At 36.3% G+C, this 18,744-nt stretch overlaps 1 protein-coding gene across 3 annotated transcripts in view; it reads right to left on the bottom strand.

Moving 5' to 3' along the window:
- NOX4 (NADPH oxidase 4) overlaps positions 1–18,744 on the bottom strand; it is a 145,968-nt gene that overhangs the window by 112,948 nt on the left and 14,276 nt on the right. The window contains exons 3-5 of one of the 3 annotated variants that reach the window (XM_082410173.1): positions 7,653–7,763; positions 6,024–6,108; positions 1,340–1,437 (exon numbers count right to left, since the gene is read on the bottom strand). In XM_082410173.1, coding sequence (XP_082266299.1) covers positions 1,340–1,437; positions 6,024–6,108; positions 7,653–7,763 — 294 coding nt within the window. The remainder of the gene's footprint in view (positions 1–1,339; positions 1,438–6,023; positions 6,109–7,652; positions 7,764–18,744) is intronic. The other 2 variants (XM_082410175.1, XM_082410174.1) reach the window with 2 other exon arrangements.

Here is an 18,744-nt window from a genome sequence, read left to right as displayed (position 1 = left end):
GGGAAAAAAGGGAAAATGTAAATTAAAATGAGTTAGCATTTTTCATCCATCAGATCAGCAACGTTTTTTTACAAACAAGTGAAGTGTAGAAATAAGCACTCTGATAAAATTGGTAGAGTGTATCAACCGGTGAAGCTTTTTTGGAAGGTAATTTGTCCATCAAAACTAAAAATGTGCATAACTTTGAAACCAAAATTCTACTTCCATGAATCTGCCTAGCAGAAGTGTACAAAAAAATAAATTTATTGGCACGCAGTGCATGACAAAAACTTGGAATCAAGCTAAACATCTGTGAATAAGGAAAAGGCTAAAAATAAATTGTGGTATATTCATATGAAGACGATGAGGTAGATGTATACTTTCTGATACAGCAAGCCACAATACATATATTTACAAATTGCTGAAGCATATATATCATAAAATACCACTCAAAATATCTTATAAGAAAACATAAAATCATTAACTGTGGCTAGTTTTGGAAGAGAAGCTTTTGCTTTTCATTTACTTGGGAGTTTTAAAATATTTTCCATTGAGCCTATATCTCTCTTAAAGTGAAATAAATTTAATAACTAGAAATCTTAAAATGACTAAAATATTGGAACATTAAACAAAAGTATATTGTAATAAAATGATAAGATTATTGTAGTTACTGAAGACATGAATTTAGAAAGCGAGAGAAGCAAAGAAGGAAAAGATAAAAAAGGAAACTGCATGGTGGGAGTAAGACACAAGTAACCCCACGTGATTTGGGCAGAGGAGGATAGAGGAATGAGAGAAGTGATGGGAGACAGGCGGAGATGGAAGCTCTGCTCTGAAATCATTACATGTGAAGAGCTTCCACCGGCATGCTAAGGAGCAAGGATTAAACACAAAATAAAACAGAGTAAAGCACTAAAACTCAATAATATTTTTAAGTCAAATCAACTGATGGTCCAGGATCCTCAAATAGTCAACTTTCTTTTCTGCCTTTTTTCCCCCAAGCACTGTGTGAGTTACTGAAGGATTTTTACCCTGTAATGGCACTGTCAACAGTCTCCACTGAGCGACAGGAATTGGACAAAAGCTGTTGGGAGGCAGAAGGCAGATCTGAGTGGCAACCTGCTGAACACTGCAGAATATAAAAAGTAGACCCTCTCCGAACTTTCATTTTCGGCGGGAGAGACTGTGAAATAGTAATTACCTATATTTTCTACTGAAAAGAATAAAACTCAACTTGACAAGTGCATTTTAAAAGCACTCAAAAGGAGCAGCAAGGTACAAATTTTCTGTGAAAATCACAGACCCTCATTAGTCATCTCACGACGAGTGAAAGGAAAATGAGAAGACAGAGACTACCCACCTCATCTCGGTATCTTGCTGCGTTCAGTTCAACGAAATCCTCACGGTAGTTCACTGAGAAGTTGAGGGCATTCACCAGGTGGGCGGCCACGTGCACACCTATAGAATCACACCAGTCACTGGGATTTTCAGATATGCTCTATAAGAGGGAGTCAGTTCCTCTCCTTAAGTAAACACAGGGTCACAATTTGACAGCTATGGGCGCAATAAAATGTTCAATTAAAAGGGAAGTTTTAAAAGCACAAAGAATCTTAATTATAGACAGTTTTAGTATGAGAAATCATGTAAAGAAACAGAACTTTCAAAGGCTGGAATAAAATAACCTTAGTAAGTCAAGAGTTAGAAACACACATACACACACTGGCACACATGCACACACGTATGTGTATAATAATATGGGAATTATTTATTCATTTAAGCAGCTCCTGAATACAGTAATCCCCCCTTATTCACTGTTTCACTTTCTGCAGCTTTAGTGACCTGTGGTCAACTGCGGTCTGAAAACATTAAGTGGAAAATTCCAGAAATAAACAGTTCATGAGTTTTAAATTGCATGCTGTTCTGAGTGTAATGAAATCTCCACCCATCCCATTCCATCCCACCCGGGATGTGAATCATCCCTCTGTCCAGCACATCCTACCCGTTGGTCACTCAGTAACTGGCTTGGTTATCAGATCAACTTTCCGGTGTATTGCAGTGCTTGTGATCAAGTCGTCCTGGTTTTACTTAATAATGGCCCCAAACTGCAAGAGTAGTGATACTGGCAATTCATTTATGCCAAAGGAAGCCATAAAGTCCTTCCTTTAAATCAAGAGGTGAAAGTTCTTGACTTAATAAGGAAAGGACAAAATTTCGTACGTTGAGGTTGCTAAGATCCTTGGTAAGAATGAATCGTCTATCCGGGAAAGTGGGAAGGAAAAAAGAAATTCGTGCTCACTTTGCTGTCACACCTCAAACTGCAACTCATGTTTAGTTAAGATGGAAAAGGCATTAAATTTGTACAATAAGATACTTTGAGAGAGAAGAGGGACCAGGTTCAAGTAACTTTTATTACAATTGTTATATTTTATCATTAGTAATTGTTGTTAGTCTCTAAGTGTGCCTAATTTATAAATTAAACTTTGTCACAGGTATGTTTGTATAGGAAAAAACAGTATATAGGATTCAGTACTGTCCTCAGTTTTAAGCATCCACTGGGAATCTTAGAAAGCATCCCCCCATGGATAAGGGGGAACCGCTGTACTGTAGATTTTCCACATCTTTCACTTCTCCCATAGTTCCAAACCTGTTATATATCTTGTATACTTCACTGACACTCAACCTAAAATATAGGCCCATGAAAAGGCTTTTAACCAGTTAACATTTTTCACAATCCACAGATTCAAGTCATAGTGTTTAAACCCAATAACAAAAGTGTTGGTAACCACTTCATGGGACAAAAACTCAGGAAGATGATGACCAGCATTTAATAACCTACCTACAATGGCACAATTACAATGGTAATGAGTAGTCAACTGACTTAGAGATAAAAGTGTTAGGGGGCTTCCCTGGTGGCACAGTGGTTGGGAATCTGCCTGCTAATGCAGGGGACACGGGTTCGAGCCCTGGTCTGGGAAGATCCCACATGCCACGGAGCAACTAGGCCCGTGAGCCACAACTACTGAGCCTGCGCGTCTGGAGCCTGTGCTCTGCAACAAGAGAGGCCGCGATAGTGAGAGGCCCGCGCACCGCGATGAAGAGTGGCCCCCGCTCGCCACAACTAGAGAAAGCCCTCGCGCAGAAACGAAGACCCAACACAGCCAAATAAATAAATTAATTAATTTAAAAAAAAAAAGTGTTAGGAAGTTATTAGAGAGTTGAAGACAAATTCATTTCGGCATGGTCAGGGAAAAGTAAATTATCTTGAGAAGCCTGGACAAGAAAGAAACTAATGACATTTTGCACAGAAATGTAATACCCTCCTCCCTTCCCAACCTTTCCTTGTAGGTGAAATAAAGTTAACATTAACAGCACATTGTAATGTATGGGAAAGAACAATATTTAATTAGTTAGAAAACCTGTTTTCTTGGCCACATTGCTTGCCTACTAATGCCTCAGTTTACTTCTCTGTAAAATGGTGATGACAGAAATAAGAGGCTTAATGAGATAAGTGAATCTAAATTGCTTAGGAAACTATTATAATTTACACTGATATATGGAGTGTTGAGATTCAAAAGAAGACATGGCCTGGAAACTAGAAAATTCTATGACCCCTCCAACCTAACATACGAGATGTACATAGGTAAGCCAAGAGTTCCAAATTACACACAAAGACAAATGAAAGTGAGAGAGAAGGGCTAGAATGCTAAATAACCTAAAAGTTATTTAAAGGATTAAACTCCTGTCAGTGACCAAATTAGAGGAGGGAAAAGGGTCCCATAAAAAATGGACAGGGCTAGTGGGAAGCAACTACATAGCACAGGGAGATCAGCTCGGTGCTTTGTGACCACCTAGAGGGGTGGGATAGGGAGGGTGGGAGGGAGAGAGGGGGGATATGGGGATATATGCATACGTATAGCTGATTCACTTTGTTATACAGCAGAAACTAACACAACATTGTAAAGCAATTATACTCCAATAAAGATGTTAAAAAAAAAATGGACAGGAAACTGAAAGTGGGTTAACTAACAAGCAAGGACAGGGTTCCAAAGAAATAAACAAAGGGTGTCTAGGTGAGACTCAACTATGGCACAGATATAAAACATTATAAAAGCAAAACTGCCTGTGTCCTGTAGCTTCAGCACTTCTAAAAATCTATAGGAAAAATACTCCTTCATTTTAAATGCAAGGTTGATATGTTCATTACATATTATATGGCTCAAAAGTGCAAGGGCATCCTTAGAGGAATTACCATTCTTTCTGAATTCTCCTGAAAAAAAGTCCTAGGTAACAGCTGTATGAGATACAGCCTTAAGGGATACATTCACCTTCCTTAAAAGGCTTTTTAGGTTAAAAGACTTCAGGGCTTCTAATTTTAGGCAAGAGAGAGAAAGCACTGCACTTTGCATGGATTTCCCCATTTAATTCTCATAATGAAACAATGAGGTAGGTAGAATCCTCTCTATTTTTTTTTTTTGGCGGCGTCTCTCGGCTTGCAGGATCCCAGTTCCCCAACCAGGGTTCGAACCCCGGGCCCCCTGCGGTGGAAGCATGGACTCCTAACCACTGGACTGCCAGGGAATTCCCTCATCCCTATTTTACAGATAAGAAAACTAAGGTTAAGAAAGGTGACTTACCTAAAGTCAGACCCCTAGTGAATGGCAGAAGGCAAACCCTCTGGAACACATACTCATTCATGGCAATACTCCACACTATCTGAGTCTTTCAGCTGTTATCCAACTGAACAGAATATTTGAACACAACTACCATTTAGAACAAATCAAGTTAGGAATGTGCCAGCGTTTCCCGATCCTCCTCCATTTTGACCTTTCACTCTCTCGAGCTCTAATCCAACCCTAACCCTGACCACACCCTTGGTCCTCATCATATCCTGGACTCTTACTCCGTTCTTAGCCTTGAGCTATACTGGAATCTTCAGCCCATCCCTGAGCCTCTCCCCATCTCTCACTTCCAGGGTGGGAACTACCAGTGGGAAGATGTTGAGGGATAAAACACTGGGAAGATGCCTGTTTCAACAATACTTGGCAATTTTAAAAAGCTTAAAGTTTAATGATTTCTTGGCAATAGCTATACCGAAACACTTGTGATTCAAAATGGCCATACACACATATCCAGATCGAATGTCCCAAGTATCAAGACACCTATGTCCTATCAAATAATGAACAGATGAAAATGTCAGGTGCTACGCCACTGAGATAATTTACCCCTGAGGTTGTAAATTATAATAACTAAATCTATCCTAAGAACTTCATAGGCATGTTCTTACTTTAGTCTTAAAACCATGAGATAGGTGCTACTGTCGATCCATTTTACAGTTAACAACAAACTGAAGATCAGAGAGATTATGTCACTCGGTAAGGCAGAAGGGCAGCTGGGGATAGATCCTACAAAATCTGTCTCCAGAGTCCCTTCTGTACTTAATATGTTAATTAATTTCTGTTTCAAAAATTTGAAAAGTATCATATAAATGCTCAGGATAAATATTTATTTTAAAATGACTCTTAAAAAACCACAAGGTTCTCACTTTATATTTTAACTTGGAATTGAGCAGGATAAATTTCCACAAATTTTGACATTTGCTTTTCTGCCCAAGTGTTAATATCAAAGAAACACTTAACAAATATAATTTTGATAGAATCATATTCTGTGAATGCACATTTCGCATTCTAATTTTCACACATTTAAGTTTCTACCATATCACTACTTTTAGAGGTTAAAAACTTTTAATCACTTTCTTCCAATCTTTCTAAATGAAATTACTTACTTTTAGAAAATAATCATTACCAGCTTGGGGGCCAAACTTTGCACATTTATATATATATATATATATATATATATATATATATATATATATATATATATATATATATATATATATATAAACACACCCATTTTCTATAGCACCACTAGATAAATACACAGAAGAGAAAATTAAATTATATAATAAGAAAACCATAAACAATAAAAATACCATTCATAAAATGTGCTATTCTAACATAATATTTAGTATCTTTTGGTTTTCTCACCTGAGAAAATACAGATAGTCACACCACAGGTTGTATGGAATGTTCTGCTTTTATCCAACAATCTTCTGGTTCTCCTGCTTGGAACCTAAATAAAAATCATTTAATATGATAAAAATGATGTAGCAAATAAGATATATGCATGAGTCTTTGTAAATATGGCAGAGGCTTATCAATTAAAAATTGGTGAGATGAAGTATACTATATTTAGTCAATGGAACACTCAAATCATTAAAGAGAATGTGAGAAGGCTTATTATTGATATGGAAACATACACAAGATATATTGTTAGGTAAAAAAAGTTACAACACATAAACTAAACTATGATCCTATATTGTTTAAAATTAATGACATTATGTATGTTAACATATTTGCAGGCATTTATCTCAAATAGTGGTTGTTCTGGCAGAGTAACATTTAGGGGAACCGTCACTGATTACTTTGCATATTTCTGGAACGTTTTAATTTTACAATATATACAATTTCCTTTGTGGTCAAAAAATAAGATTATTTTTAAATGAAGCAATTTTATCTACAGGTTTAAATGCCTGCTTGATCTTACACAAAAATAAAATACCTAGGTTTCACACTGGGGGATAATTCTTTAAGACATTAAATACTGAGAGACTTATGTGGGCACTTTTCATTTCCTGCCATTTATCTTCTCTTTCTTCACACCAAGCCAATGGCCAGCCACAGGGATCAAAACCTAGCATTTTGCAATAGTTGGCAACCTACAGAAAGAGTTATTCCCACAAATTACTGCATTAAAAGCAAAGAGTTTCTAAATATAATTACGTGAAAAGGTTGAGAAGCTTTACCACAGTAAATCCACTCACATGAACTTCACAGAACATCAAAATGACCTCATGTTAACACCTCCTTTTAAAATATCAGTATCGATCCAGCAGTGCCTAACTATCTTACTGAAGAAAGGAATAAACACACATATAGCACACAAACACACACACACCCACGAGGATAAGAGAAAACAAAAAACAATTTCAGATGAATTTTAACTTTCAAAGGGCTTTTCTGTTTTCTTAAATCCTTTGTTTTATACTAAGTATCATATATGACATCACATCTTAATCAAGAAATCTATTTCAAGCCTTTTACATAGCTCAAAACAGGTATGTGTTTTAAGAAACTAACACCAATACCAGCAGTCATCCTATATATTAATCAAAGTCCACACAGCTCTAGTTTGCTCACTTGAATTTAATTAAATGAAACTACAAGCTCTCAGTGAAGAATGAGAAGGAGCTCAGAACTGGGGCTGAGCTCCGCTCTACCATTCACTAGTCTCAAGGTCGTGGTCAAGTTACTTAAACTCCCTAGGCTTCGGTTTCTTCATCTGCAGTACCCACAGAATCATGTGAGGATGGACAAGGATTCAATATATGTGAATTTTATAGATGTTAGCACAGTGCCTGATACTCTGTTATCCTCTGCCCTTATCTACTGTTGTAGAAGAGCTCACTGATCACCTTGACGTGTGACGTGGTCTTTACTATCATCTTTGAAGAAATCACTCCAGCAGAAAGTCAGACCATGCAAACTAAGTAGGACTAACATGCCACTTTTACACTTGATTTCTATGCTGGAATCAGTGACGGATTTTTTTCTTACCTTCTGGGATCCTCGAAGGTAAGCCAGGAGCGTCCGGCACATGGGTAAGAGGATAAGGCTGCAGTTGAGGTTAAGAACTGATGCGGAGGCTCTGCTTAGACACAATCCTAGCTGAACGAATAAGGCAAGGGGCAAAACACAGTCAAGGACAAAAGTAAACTACAAGCATGCTGCAGACCTCACCCTGCAGGACCGTGGCAAGTGCCAACTCCTTCAAGAGACCTCAATAACCCTCCACTTTCTCTCTCACCAAAAGAGAAACCGGTCTCTTTCTGCTCCGCACTGCCATAAAACTTAGCCTCCTCTCATTTCTACTAGTGTTCCAATCACCTCACTACATTGTTTCAGTGCAAGGTCAATTTCTTATTGTACCCACACTGGACTGTTCTGGGTGTTAAGAGCCCTAGAGAGCTTCAGTATATTCTGTACCTCCACACAGATGCAGCGTTGAATCCTTTGTTCACTGGTAGGGTACCAAGAATTTAAAACAAAGGTTTTTCATTTGTGTTCTCTCTAGAACACTCTGAGCCTCCCCACAACTCCCTTCCACACCAGCACCCACCTTTAAGCTCTTCACTTTACTGACTCTACCCATCTTTCAGGGTTCATCTTAAGCACTCCTCCTCTAAAGTTCTCCCCTGACCCATAAAGGTGTGGTGCATATATACAATGGAATATTACCCAGCCATAAAAAATGAAATAATGCCATTTGTATCAACGTGGATGGACCTAGATATTATCACACTAAGTGAAGTAAGTCAAAAGGAGAAAGACAAATACCCTATGATATCACTTATATGTGGAATCTAAAATATGACACAAATGAAATTATCTATGAAACAGAAAGGGACTAACAGACAGAAAACAGACTTGTGGTTGCCAAGGCGGAGAGGAGTGGGCAAGGGATGGATTGGGAGTTTGGGACTTGCAGATGCAAACTATTGTATATAGAATGGGTAAACAACAAGGTCCTACTGTATAGCACAGGGAACTATATTCAGTATCCTATAATAAAAAATAATGGAAAGGAAGATGAAAAAGAATACATATATATGTATAACATATATGCATAACAGAATCACTTTGCTGTACAGAAGAAATTAACACAACATTGTAAATCAACTAACAAAATAAATTAATAAGTTCTCCCCCAACCCAAAACCAAGAGAGATCCCAGATCAGCTGTGCCTCATACAAAGCTGATCATAATCATATTGTACAACATATTTTTCAAAGTATCAGTCCCCTTGGTATGATCCAATACTTTTGGCAACTAATTTTAAATCAAATTCTTGCTAGATTGACATCTACTGTTGTCTGGTACATTCTTCATATGATGAATGTATCACACAAAAACAAGAGATAGGGTCATATCTGTGCACTTGTCCTGAAATAAACACAAAACTACTTTATGTTAAGGATATCAACTAAGAAACAGGTCTAAGTCAGATGCTTTTCTTATCTTAAAATTGTTCATGCCCCTGAGATTCCCAGCTTAACTCTTGGCAAAATAGCAACTCTGTTACACAGTGTTTATTGTCAGCATACGAACTATTATTCCTGAAAGGGAGACAGAGTAATAACTCATGTCAGGAAAGCCGTAATTTTCATTGAGTTATATAAAAAGTAATTGATATTTCCAGTTAGACTATTTCTACACCACGAATTTGAACACCTCAGGGATACAGTTCAATGAGTATACCAGTCAGTAGACAAGTAGAAATAATCCTTACTGGACTATCTAAAAAAATGTTAAGTATAATTTTCTCACCTCAATGAGCAAAATTAATATCATTTCAAAGTGATAGGTTTTGCTGTTTAGGCCTCCAGAGAAGGAATAATTATATCTTTTTGATATGGCATCTGAATGTAACCAGAAAATTTTAGCTCGAGGGATTTTGGATAATAATTTTATCTGTAATTTTAATGTACTAAGACAATAACTCACTTAAAATATATCAGCTAACTTCTACCATATACGTTCAGGACTTAAGAGCTACAAATAAATTATCCAAATTATCTTTGCAGTTTAGTGCTTTAAAGAGCATTCCTATATTTTTGCATTTGCTAACCATTTATTGCATGTCTGGAAGTGTTTTATTGCTGTGCTTACATTAACTCATACAGTAATTTAATTCAACGTGGCTTTAAGTGTCCTGTTAGGATGAATGGAGTTTATTTTGGCATTCCACTTCTTCCTTATGATGCTGCAAAATCTTACTGGAAATTTTACCAAGGACTCATCTCCTCATGTATATTTATTCCTGAATATATTTAGCTCTTTAAACCAAGATGAAAAATTCTTTTTATTAAGTTATCAGAGTACAAAACTCCCTCATTCAGAAGCCGTCAAGAGGGTAAGGAAATGGAGACAGATCTCAGTTAAGTGACAAAATCATAGGAAACCATTTTATCTACTTACTAGATGGGTAATAGTCTACAGCTAAGATTTGTTTTATTTAGTCATTATTAATTCATGACCTTCATAAGAATCAGCTACTTCAAATGTTCACTAAAAAGAAATGACTGCCTACGTTATGTGCCCAGCCCATTCTATGTGGATGACGTGTTCTACCATTCCTAGAGAGCTCAACCTGCTACTCTAGTTTTCAAATCTCATTCAGGTTAGTTATCACTAGATGGCAGCGTTACTTTCACATCTTACCTGTGAAGGTCTCAAACATAATTAACTGAAAATTCCAAGCGTAATTTTTTTAAACTATAAATATATTTTAGATGAATATGTATAAATAATACACAGTTTGGTCCTTGCTATGGACTGAATGTTTGCGTTCCCCCAAATTCATATGTTGAAACCCTAACATGATGGTATTTGGAGGTGGAGCCTTTGGGAGGTAATTAGGTTAAGATAAGATCATAAGAGTAGAGCCCCATGATGGGATTAGCACCCTTATTAAGAAGAGGAAGAGACCAGAGCTCGCTCTCTCTCCTCCACGTGAGGATACAGCAAGAAGGCAGCCATCTGCATACCTGGAAAAGGGCTCTCAACAGACACCAACTCTGCTGGCACCTTGATTTTGGACTTCCCAGCCTCCAAAACCGAAAGAAATAAATGTTTGTTGTTTAACCCACCCAGTCTATGGTATTTTGTTGTAGCAGCTTGAACTAAGACAGTCCTATAAGAAAGTATGCCATTTGAAGCAAGTTATAAAAGAATGTAATATCTGGGTATAACAAGTGCATGGTCATTTCTTAAAATCTCAAACACTTTTTTTTTTTTTAATCTTAAATCTGTTACCTAATAACTATTCTTCTTGCACTAGTTAACTGTCCTTATCCGTAAAGTTGAGAGGAATAAAATTTTCTTATCCATAAAATTAATATAATATGATATGGTATAATAATCTTAGATTGCAAGACTTTTGTGAAAAGTAAAACTGGTCTAAAAAATGCAAGCACTATTTAAAATTAATTTATTGATTAGGGTCACTGTATCACATCCTTTCTCTAAATGGTCTCTTCTGCGCTGCCATAGTAAGTGTTATCTATTCCACTTACATTATTCATTCAAGATATATTTATTATGATATGCACATATCACAAGACACCAGGAGTTCAATAGTGAACTAAAAACAAAAAATGCCTTCTTCCTTAGGATGTTATATTTTGGTAGGGGAAACAGATATTAATCAAATAGCTACATAATCAAACATATATTGTAACCAATACACAGTGACCAATGCTGTGAATGAGAAATACAGAGTATGAGCGTGCCTAACAGGAAATGCAATCTAAATAGGAAGGTCAGGAAGGCTTCCTTGATAAGTGAAAAGTGAACTGAGATCTAGAGCGTGAGCAGAAGTCATCTAGGAATGAGAAGGACATTTGTGCAGAAAAAACCAGCATGAGAATGGATGTGTGGCAAATGGGAGCATGGTGTATACACGAGAAATTAATAGTAGGCCAATATGGCTGGATTGGAAGTGAAGGAGGGTACAACATAAAACCAGAAAAGCAGGTAGGGCTAGACCTTGATGGACTTTGTAGGTCATATTAAGAATGTGCATCTTTATCCTAAAGTCAATGCAGAGCATTGTGTTTTGAGTAGGGAGGTGGTAAGGAGCGATTAGTATTTGGTAATGATAACTCTGAATGAAGTGTGGAGGACAAACTGGAAGGACATAATTTGGGCAATGACAGGACTTTGTGTAGTTAATCATCACAGAAGTGAAATTGTGTTTGAGACGGGGACTACATTTTATGGTAATTATATCTGAGCCTTACATATAGAAGGGATTCAGTTTCAACTAAATATTTATTTATCAGTACATTTATTTTGCTAAATAATTTCCTAAAACATATACATCTAAGATTGGAGAACTAAAAGGGTCTAACCCACATCCCACCATCCACCCAGTGACTAACCTCCTCTATTACACCTGACCAAAGGTAACCCACCCTCTGCTGAATGTGTCCAGAGACAGCAGACTGTTCTACTGTCAAGAACTTCTATTTTGTTTTCTTACACTTACATGAAATCTGTGTCTCTATAACTTCTACCCACCAGGCTACTCTGGATAACAATATTCCTAAATAGACATTAAAAAACTGAAGGTAAAAGTAGGATGGTTTCCTAGCTCAATCTTGTTTTCTTCAGGCTAAACACAATTCTTTAAGCCTCTAAAATTCTTGATATACATTTAAGACTCCCTCATCATCTCAGTGACCTTTCCCCATTCACCAGAATTCAGTACTTAAGATCATGCTCTCCCTCACCAAGGACACGGTCCAAGGCCTGCTGATTCTAAGACCTGCTGATTCTAAGACCTGCTGATTCTAAGACAGTGTTATATTGTGGGGCAACCATGCGGCATAATGGCTCATCTTGTGTTTACAACAATTTTCTCACATGACTTGCTATCAAGCAACAAAGAAACGGAGGTGTGAGAGAGCAGGTACATAAATGTAGGAATTTATTGGTGTCAGCCCATTATGTTATATTGGGTGTGAATGCTGTATATTGATATTTTTCCTTCCCAATTTTACCTTAGCTGAAAATTTTACAAATTCATGTTTCCTCATCTTCATCCAAGTTCTTGACAAAGCTATTAAATTGTAACAAAATTCTGTTGAAATAGTTGACTCTAGAGAGGACTTGAAAACTACCTTTTCTGGTAAATTAACTTTCAAATGAACATTTTGCTCTCAGCTGGGAATTTTCTCAGCAATTTTAGGGAAATATAAAATGACATTCTACATGTAAATATCTATGCAAAACTGGTATTCAAAGGGATTTGAAAAGGCCAGAGTAGTATTAATAGTAAGCTTTAATAATTGGTCCATTTTCTAGCTACCTCTTGGTGGGTCAACAATTAGTCATTTCCAGGAAAAAATAAAAATAAATATTACCATAGAGGTTTATTAAAGAGTTTATATTCTGATTTGGCATTTTATGTTTGGCAAAAAGTATGTAAATTTGTATTCATTAAGGTCAATTTTATTGACTCTTTTCCTCCAAGGAAATATTTTTAATCAAACCAAATGAAGCCAATACAACATCTAATTCTTACATATTTTATAATCATAGAACTTAGCTCTTTCATGGGGCCTTACATATCATCCAGGCCAACGTTTTTGCCTCTATTTGCACTGTTATTTCGTAAAGACACAAAGCACTAGAACCCAGGCCTCCGTTTATCCTCGCTGTTACTTCCCTGAGAACAGAACAGGACAGGTCACTCTCCAGAAAAGAGATGTGAATTCAGATGCCTTGTATAACTCTTTCCAAACCATAATACTTTCTTACTCTTTCAATTGCTTAGCCTCTTATCCAACCAGTAGGTTTTCCTGTCATTTTGTGTAAATCTTTATCTAAGATTTCCATAATCTAACTACACATTGAAATCACTTGATGGACTATTTAAAAATAAACATATCTCTGTTGTACTACCTGAAATTCTGATTCCTTAGATCTGGAGTGGGGCCCTCAGGAGGTACAAGCAGGCTTGGCAATCACTGTTTTAGAATCCACTTTGAAGTCAGACAAACCTGAGTTTTAAGCACTTTTATTAGCTGTGAGGCCTTAGGTAATTTTCTTACCCTTTCTGTCTCATTTTCCTCATCTATAAAATGAAAATAATCACCCCGAAGGGTAATGGTATTCAATGAACATATATATACTAAGTGTAGTACCCAGCATATAGTAAGAAGTAAATAGAAGCTATCATCCTGGTCCCTGGCCATCCACAAATTAGGTCTAGTTACAGAATTTAAATGCTCTTATGGCATAGTTTCCTGAAAATCACTCTTTCCAAGCCTGTCTTTTCATCCTCAGCTCTCGTTATAGTTGGAGCTATGGGAGCTGAGCTTTATTCCACTCAACTGTATCTAAAGAAGTCAAAGAGAGTTCTAGGTAACTAGTAGGTGTGCAATAAGTATATGGCGGATGATGAATGAGTGAGCCTCTGAGAGGATCCTTCAATGCCCTCATTTTGGAAATAAAGGAAAAAAGAATCAAAACCAAAAGTGATTACCCAAGAGATCTGGTTAACATCCAGGACCAGAGCACAGGATCTGCTCTTTCCTGCACATCACATCTCCCAGGATACCAACTCTACCTCCACGCCCCCAGCACCCACCCTTCTAGAGACTGGGATCAACTGTATGGAACTGAGCAACACCCAGTTTGAAGGAAACCCTCAGGGCCACTGTAGCTCTCTGATAAGACTGGATAAGTCATCTAGTCCAACCTTCTTTTCCATCCAACTTGTATTAGAAGCCTGTAAATAAGCCAAACTGATGACACCATAAGGCCAGTCAGCTATACTTTTCTATTATATGACTCAGTTCAGCTCCTGGATGCATTATCCAGACCAGCTATTCCAAGCTTTCCCTGCGTATCTCAGTTGCCTACCCACAGCTCGTGCTGTGGCCATTACTTTGCTTTGTGATGGCTTTCCACCTCTTCCACCCACTTCCGTGCTAACTACCAGATGAACTCTTTATTATTCTTCAAGTCTCAGCCCAGGGTCATTTTCTCTCTTAGGCCTTGCTAGGGCCACATCCCTGACAGTATCCTCATTTACACCTCCACATTTTTCCCTTTTTCAAATACCCTGAAAAATTTGGAGCATCCTTCTCAAAGCTTCCCTTCTGCCTTTCACCATACCTCCTCTGGAACACTTAACCCACTATATTGTAATGGTTTACCTATTTATCATATCCTTATCTCTCCCACAAAGCTAGCAAGTGGCAGCATAGTAAGTGGACAAGCCCAAACTGCCTCTTACCCTTGGGAACCTCAAAAACGCATGGTCAATACTAAAGAAAATTATTTCAAAAAAATACTCCTTGGGGAAAATATTCCTTTAGCAGTGAAAGCCAAAGAAAGTAGTCATGAGACAAATACATGAACAAGAAGAGACAACCCCATAAAGTAGTCTATATGATTTCCAAGGCAATAGTAGGAATTTTTAAATTGTCTTTATAGTAACCAAAAGGGTTCATGGCAGAAAATCAGAACAATTTATTTTTCCTCTATCTATAAATCAAAACTGTGGTTCTAATTTAAATGTTTAGTTTGTACCATTAATATATTCTAATAGGGATATGAATTTAGAATATAATGAGCATTCCATGGGAGCAAGATTGCACTTAAGAATAAAAAAATGACATTTCAACGAAAGGCTACTTCAAAAGTGGATTACCTAACTATTTTGATACGGTTTCATACGGAAACAATAATGAATAACATGTCATGAGCAACCAGAAAGTCATTAATAATAATTGGAGTAATTATTTCTTAACATAATCCCAATATAGACTACCAATTCAGTGCTCTTGGGGTATATCCAAAAGCTCATGAATGTCCCTTCATGCCATAATAAAAAACTGTAATTCATTCCAAATGATCCTAGCTGGTTTCTGTCAACTAACTGCCCTGGAGACTTTTAACTATGATGTAATTTTCGACTCAAGTTGACCTTTCTTCCCATCTATAAACTGCTTTTTTTAAAAAAAACACTGTCTCTAAAAGAAGCTATCAGTTCCAAAGAAGGAAGCTGGGGGAAAAATTTTTTTTCCATATAGCTCAAGGGACCACCAAAAGTAGAGTGTCCATCCTGATACTTTATCCAGATATCCTTATGCTGAACTCAAATCTTCCCTTTTATATGTCATCATCCTTCATTCTACCTTTTCTAGAAATGAACTTTCTTCCATTTTCAGTGGGAATGTGGTCTTTCCTTAGAAATCTATTATGAATTGGAAGGAAATGTAGCTATTACAGAGAGAGAAGAAAGCAAGATGGATACATGATAGTTCTGTCCTGATTTTGTCTACCTTGTCTTTCCTGTACCAAAAGCCCAGAGAGCAGAAGAGATTCACTTCTAGACTATATGTCTGTCTGGAAAAGTTAAACTTCAACATAAATGGCAGTCAGAACTGCATATGGACACGTTCATGGGTTTCTAAAGGCAACGCTGTCTAGTGAACAGTCACCAGATTAAAAGGTATGAAATTTTTACCACAGCTAACACCTGTGACCTCTACCAAGGTCACTTGTCTCCAAAACCTAGCACTGAAGAATTTAACAGAACAGTAATAAAAATGTCCTCCACTTTCCCTCATGGAATTGTTCTAAAAGGTAAAAACATATAAAGTAAAAATTATCTGACCTCTTTAGCTGACAAACATTATTAAAGTGGAATTTTTAAAATTCATCTATGACATCCCTGTGGATATTCACACCTATCCCTTTTCCTCTACTCCTTTCTAAGGCCCAACAACAAGGGCCTCAAGAGTTACAGAGCATTTGATTGGACGTCATTGTTACATTTTCCTCCTCCTACAGAAATGATCCATGCACAGGGGAAAGCACTGAGGAGTGAAATGTATTTTGCAGAGATTGGTTGGCTTAAAAGCTGAGAAAGGCCTTGTTTCTCCTACATCACAGGTCCAGCATATCTGATCACTGATTACTGAGTATTTAGCCACCTCTAAGCTACTCTTCATCAGAAACAATCATTCTTCTATCTTTCTTCTTCATCTTCACACCACTTACAATTTCTCAATATTCCTCCTAAAATTTGGAAGCCAAAACAGATATACTAGTAGTAACCTGAGCATATGGAGTAATTTTTGGAAGGAAACAATACTCATAGCAATGGCACCCATTCACTTGGTTAGAATTTTAATCAGAATATCCATAATGACATGTATTAAAACTCATATATTGAATATAGGATATTCAAAATTAAGATTTTTCTCGCATGTCTGTCAAGCATAACCTGCTTTTAAACATATCTATTTTATAACTGCCGAACTCAATCCTGTGAGTTAATAACATTTTTAATTGAAACTATAAAAGTGTCTTTAAGTTCTGCCTTTGTCTTTGAAATACTAGCACTGTTAGCTAACTCAGCATCTTTTAACCATAACTTCCAAGTTTGAATCAAGTTCACTTTCTTTCAGTCTTTCTTTGAGGAAAAAAATATATATATGTAAATATAAAGATAAAGATATATATATATATACGCTGTCTCCAAGAAGTTATCAATTCTAAGAGTAAGAACTCTGGATGCATTAAAATGGCCCAAATACCTAACAGAGTAGGTAAAGTAACAATGGACTGGATCGATGGATCATTTGTTACAGACCATTTACTTAAACTTCCTGATACACACATATTTAAGCATTAGACTCTTCTGACAAAGTCTTCAGTGTTTAATTGGTCAACTTAGAGTGGCCACACTAGTTCATCTGCTGGTAGAACAATACATTAAATCAAATACAAGATGATATATTGGTATAAGAGAGAAGATGTAAATAAAGTTTAATCTTTTCTTCCCTAAATACTAACATTAAATAAGACCAAAATATCACATCTTGGACTTTCTTAAAAAAGGAAAATAGCAAACCAAGGGTAAATTTCTAAGATACTCACTGCAGTACAATCTGTGATACAAAGAATAGAATTAAAAAGGCCAGCAGTGGAGAAATATAAAACAAATTATCATACACATTATGGGATACTATGTAGCCATTAAAAATAAGATAAATTAAACTTGTGTAATGGAAATGAAATAATAATATCTGTGACATATTTTTGAATTAATAATATACATGCATATAAATGTTTATCTACATATACAGGCATAAATATAGATAGAGAAATTGACATAGATTTTATATATATAGTTGGTTATCTCTTAGAAGTGAAGTTTCTAATTCTGTGTCATCAGCATTCAATATAGAATGATACATGTCCACACATTATTAAAAAATTTGCCAAATAAATGGTGAAGAAAGCAAACAGGGGCCTTGCACAGACCCATGAAGACAGTGTGCTGTGAACTAAGGTACATGTTTAAACACTCTGTACCTAACATCAGAAACATAGTTTTCTAACGCCTTTGTTTTTACAGAGAGGATTCACTGCTAGTGTCCTATAAAATTTGTCCTCTTCATGTGAACCTCAGTCTTTGGTTTGCTTGATGGAAAGTTTAAAAAAGGCCAAGAAATTTGGAGCTAAAATTTGAAAACTACTGCCAATTGAAAAGCAATTAATTGTGAGCTTAAATATTTCTGAAACCATAATGAAGAAAAAATGTATACTGTAATTTGCAAACTATCTTTTTAAATACTCCAGAATTTATACATTGCACAAAATTAGACATTAACACTTCTCTTAGTTACTGGAAACTTTTAGTCATTAGCAAACATTTACAAGGAGATTGCAATATCAAAACATTCTTAACTTCAACAGTGTTTCCTGAAAGAAATGAGTCTAGAATTGTCATGAATTTGTCTACTATAACTTGCCATTAGAAAGAAGGGAAGTAACACAATCTGTGGTCTTTACACTCATTTCTTTTTCATCTTACTTAATCCTCTCCTCAAAATAATAATAATAATAATAATCCGAAAAGAGGGAAATTAGGTTAAACTATGCCAAATTGCCATTTTTGTAAGTCAAAATGTTTCAATATTGAAATTTTCATGTAGTTCAATCTAATAATATAATTCTCAATTTAAAATTGAGGAAACTAGGTTTTGAAGATTTCAATAAAGATACAGTCATTGAGAGGTAAAGTCAAGATTTCAACTTAGGTCAATTTGTCCACAAAATCCA

Source organism: Balaenoptera physalus, assembly GCF_965194825.1.
Source record: "Balaenoptera physalus genome assembly, chromosome: 10".
Classification (NCBI taxonomy): Eukaryota; Metazoa; Chordata; class Mammalia; order Artiodactyla; family Balaenopteridae; genus Balaenoptera; species Balaenoptera physalus.
This window is presented reverse-complemented; position numbering and strand designations above follow the sequence as displayed.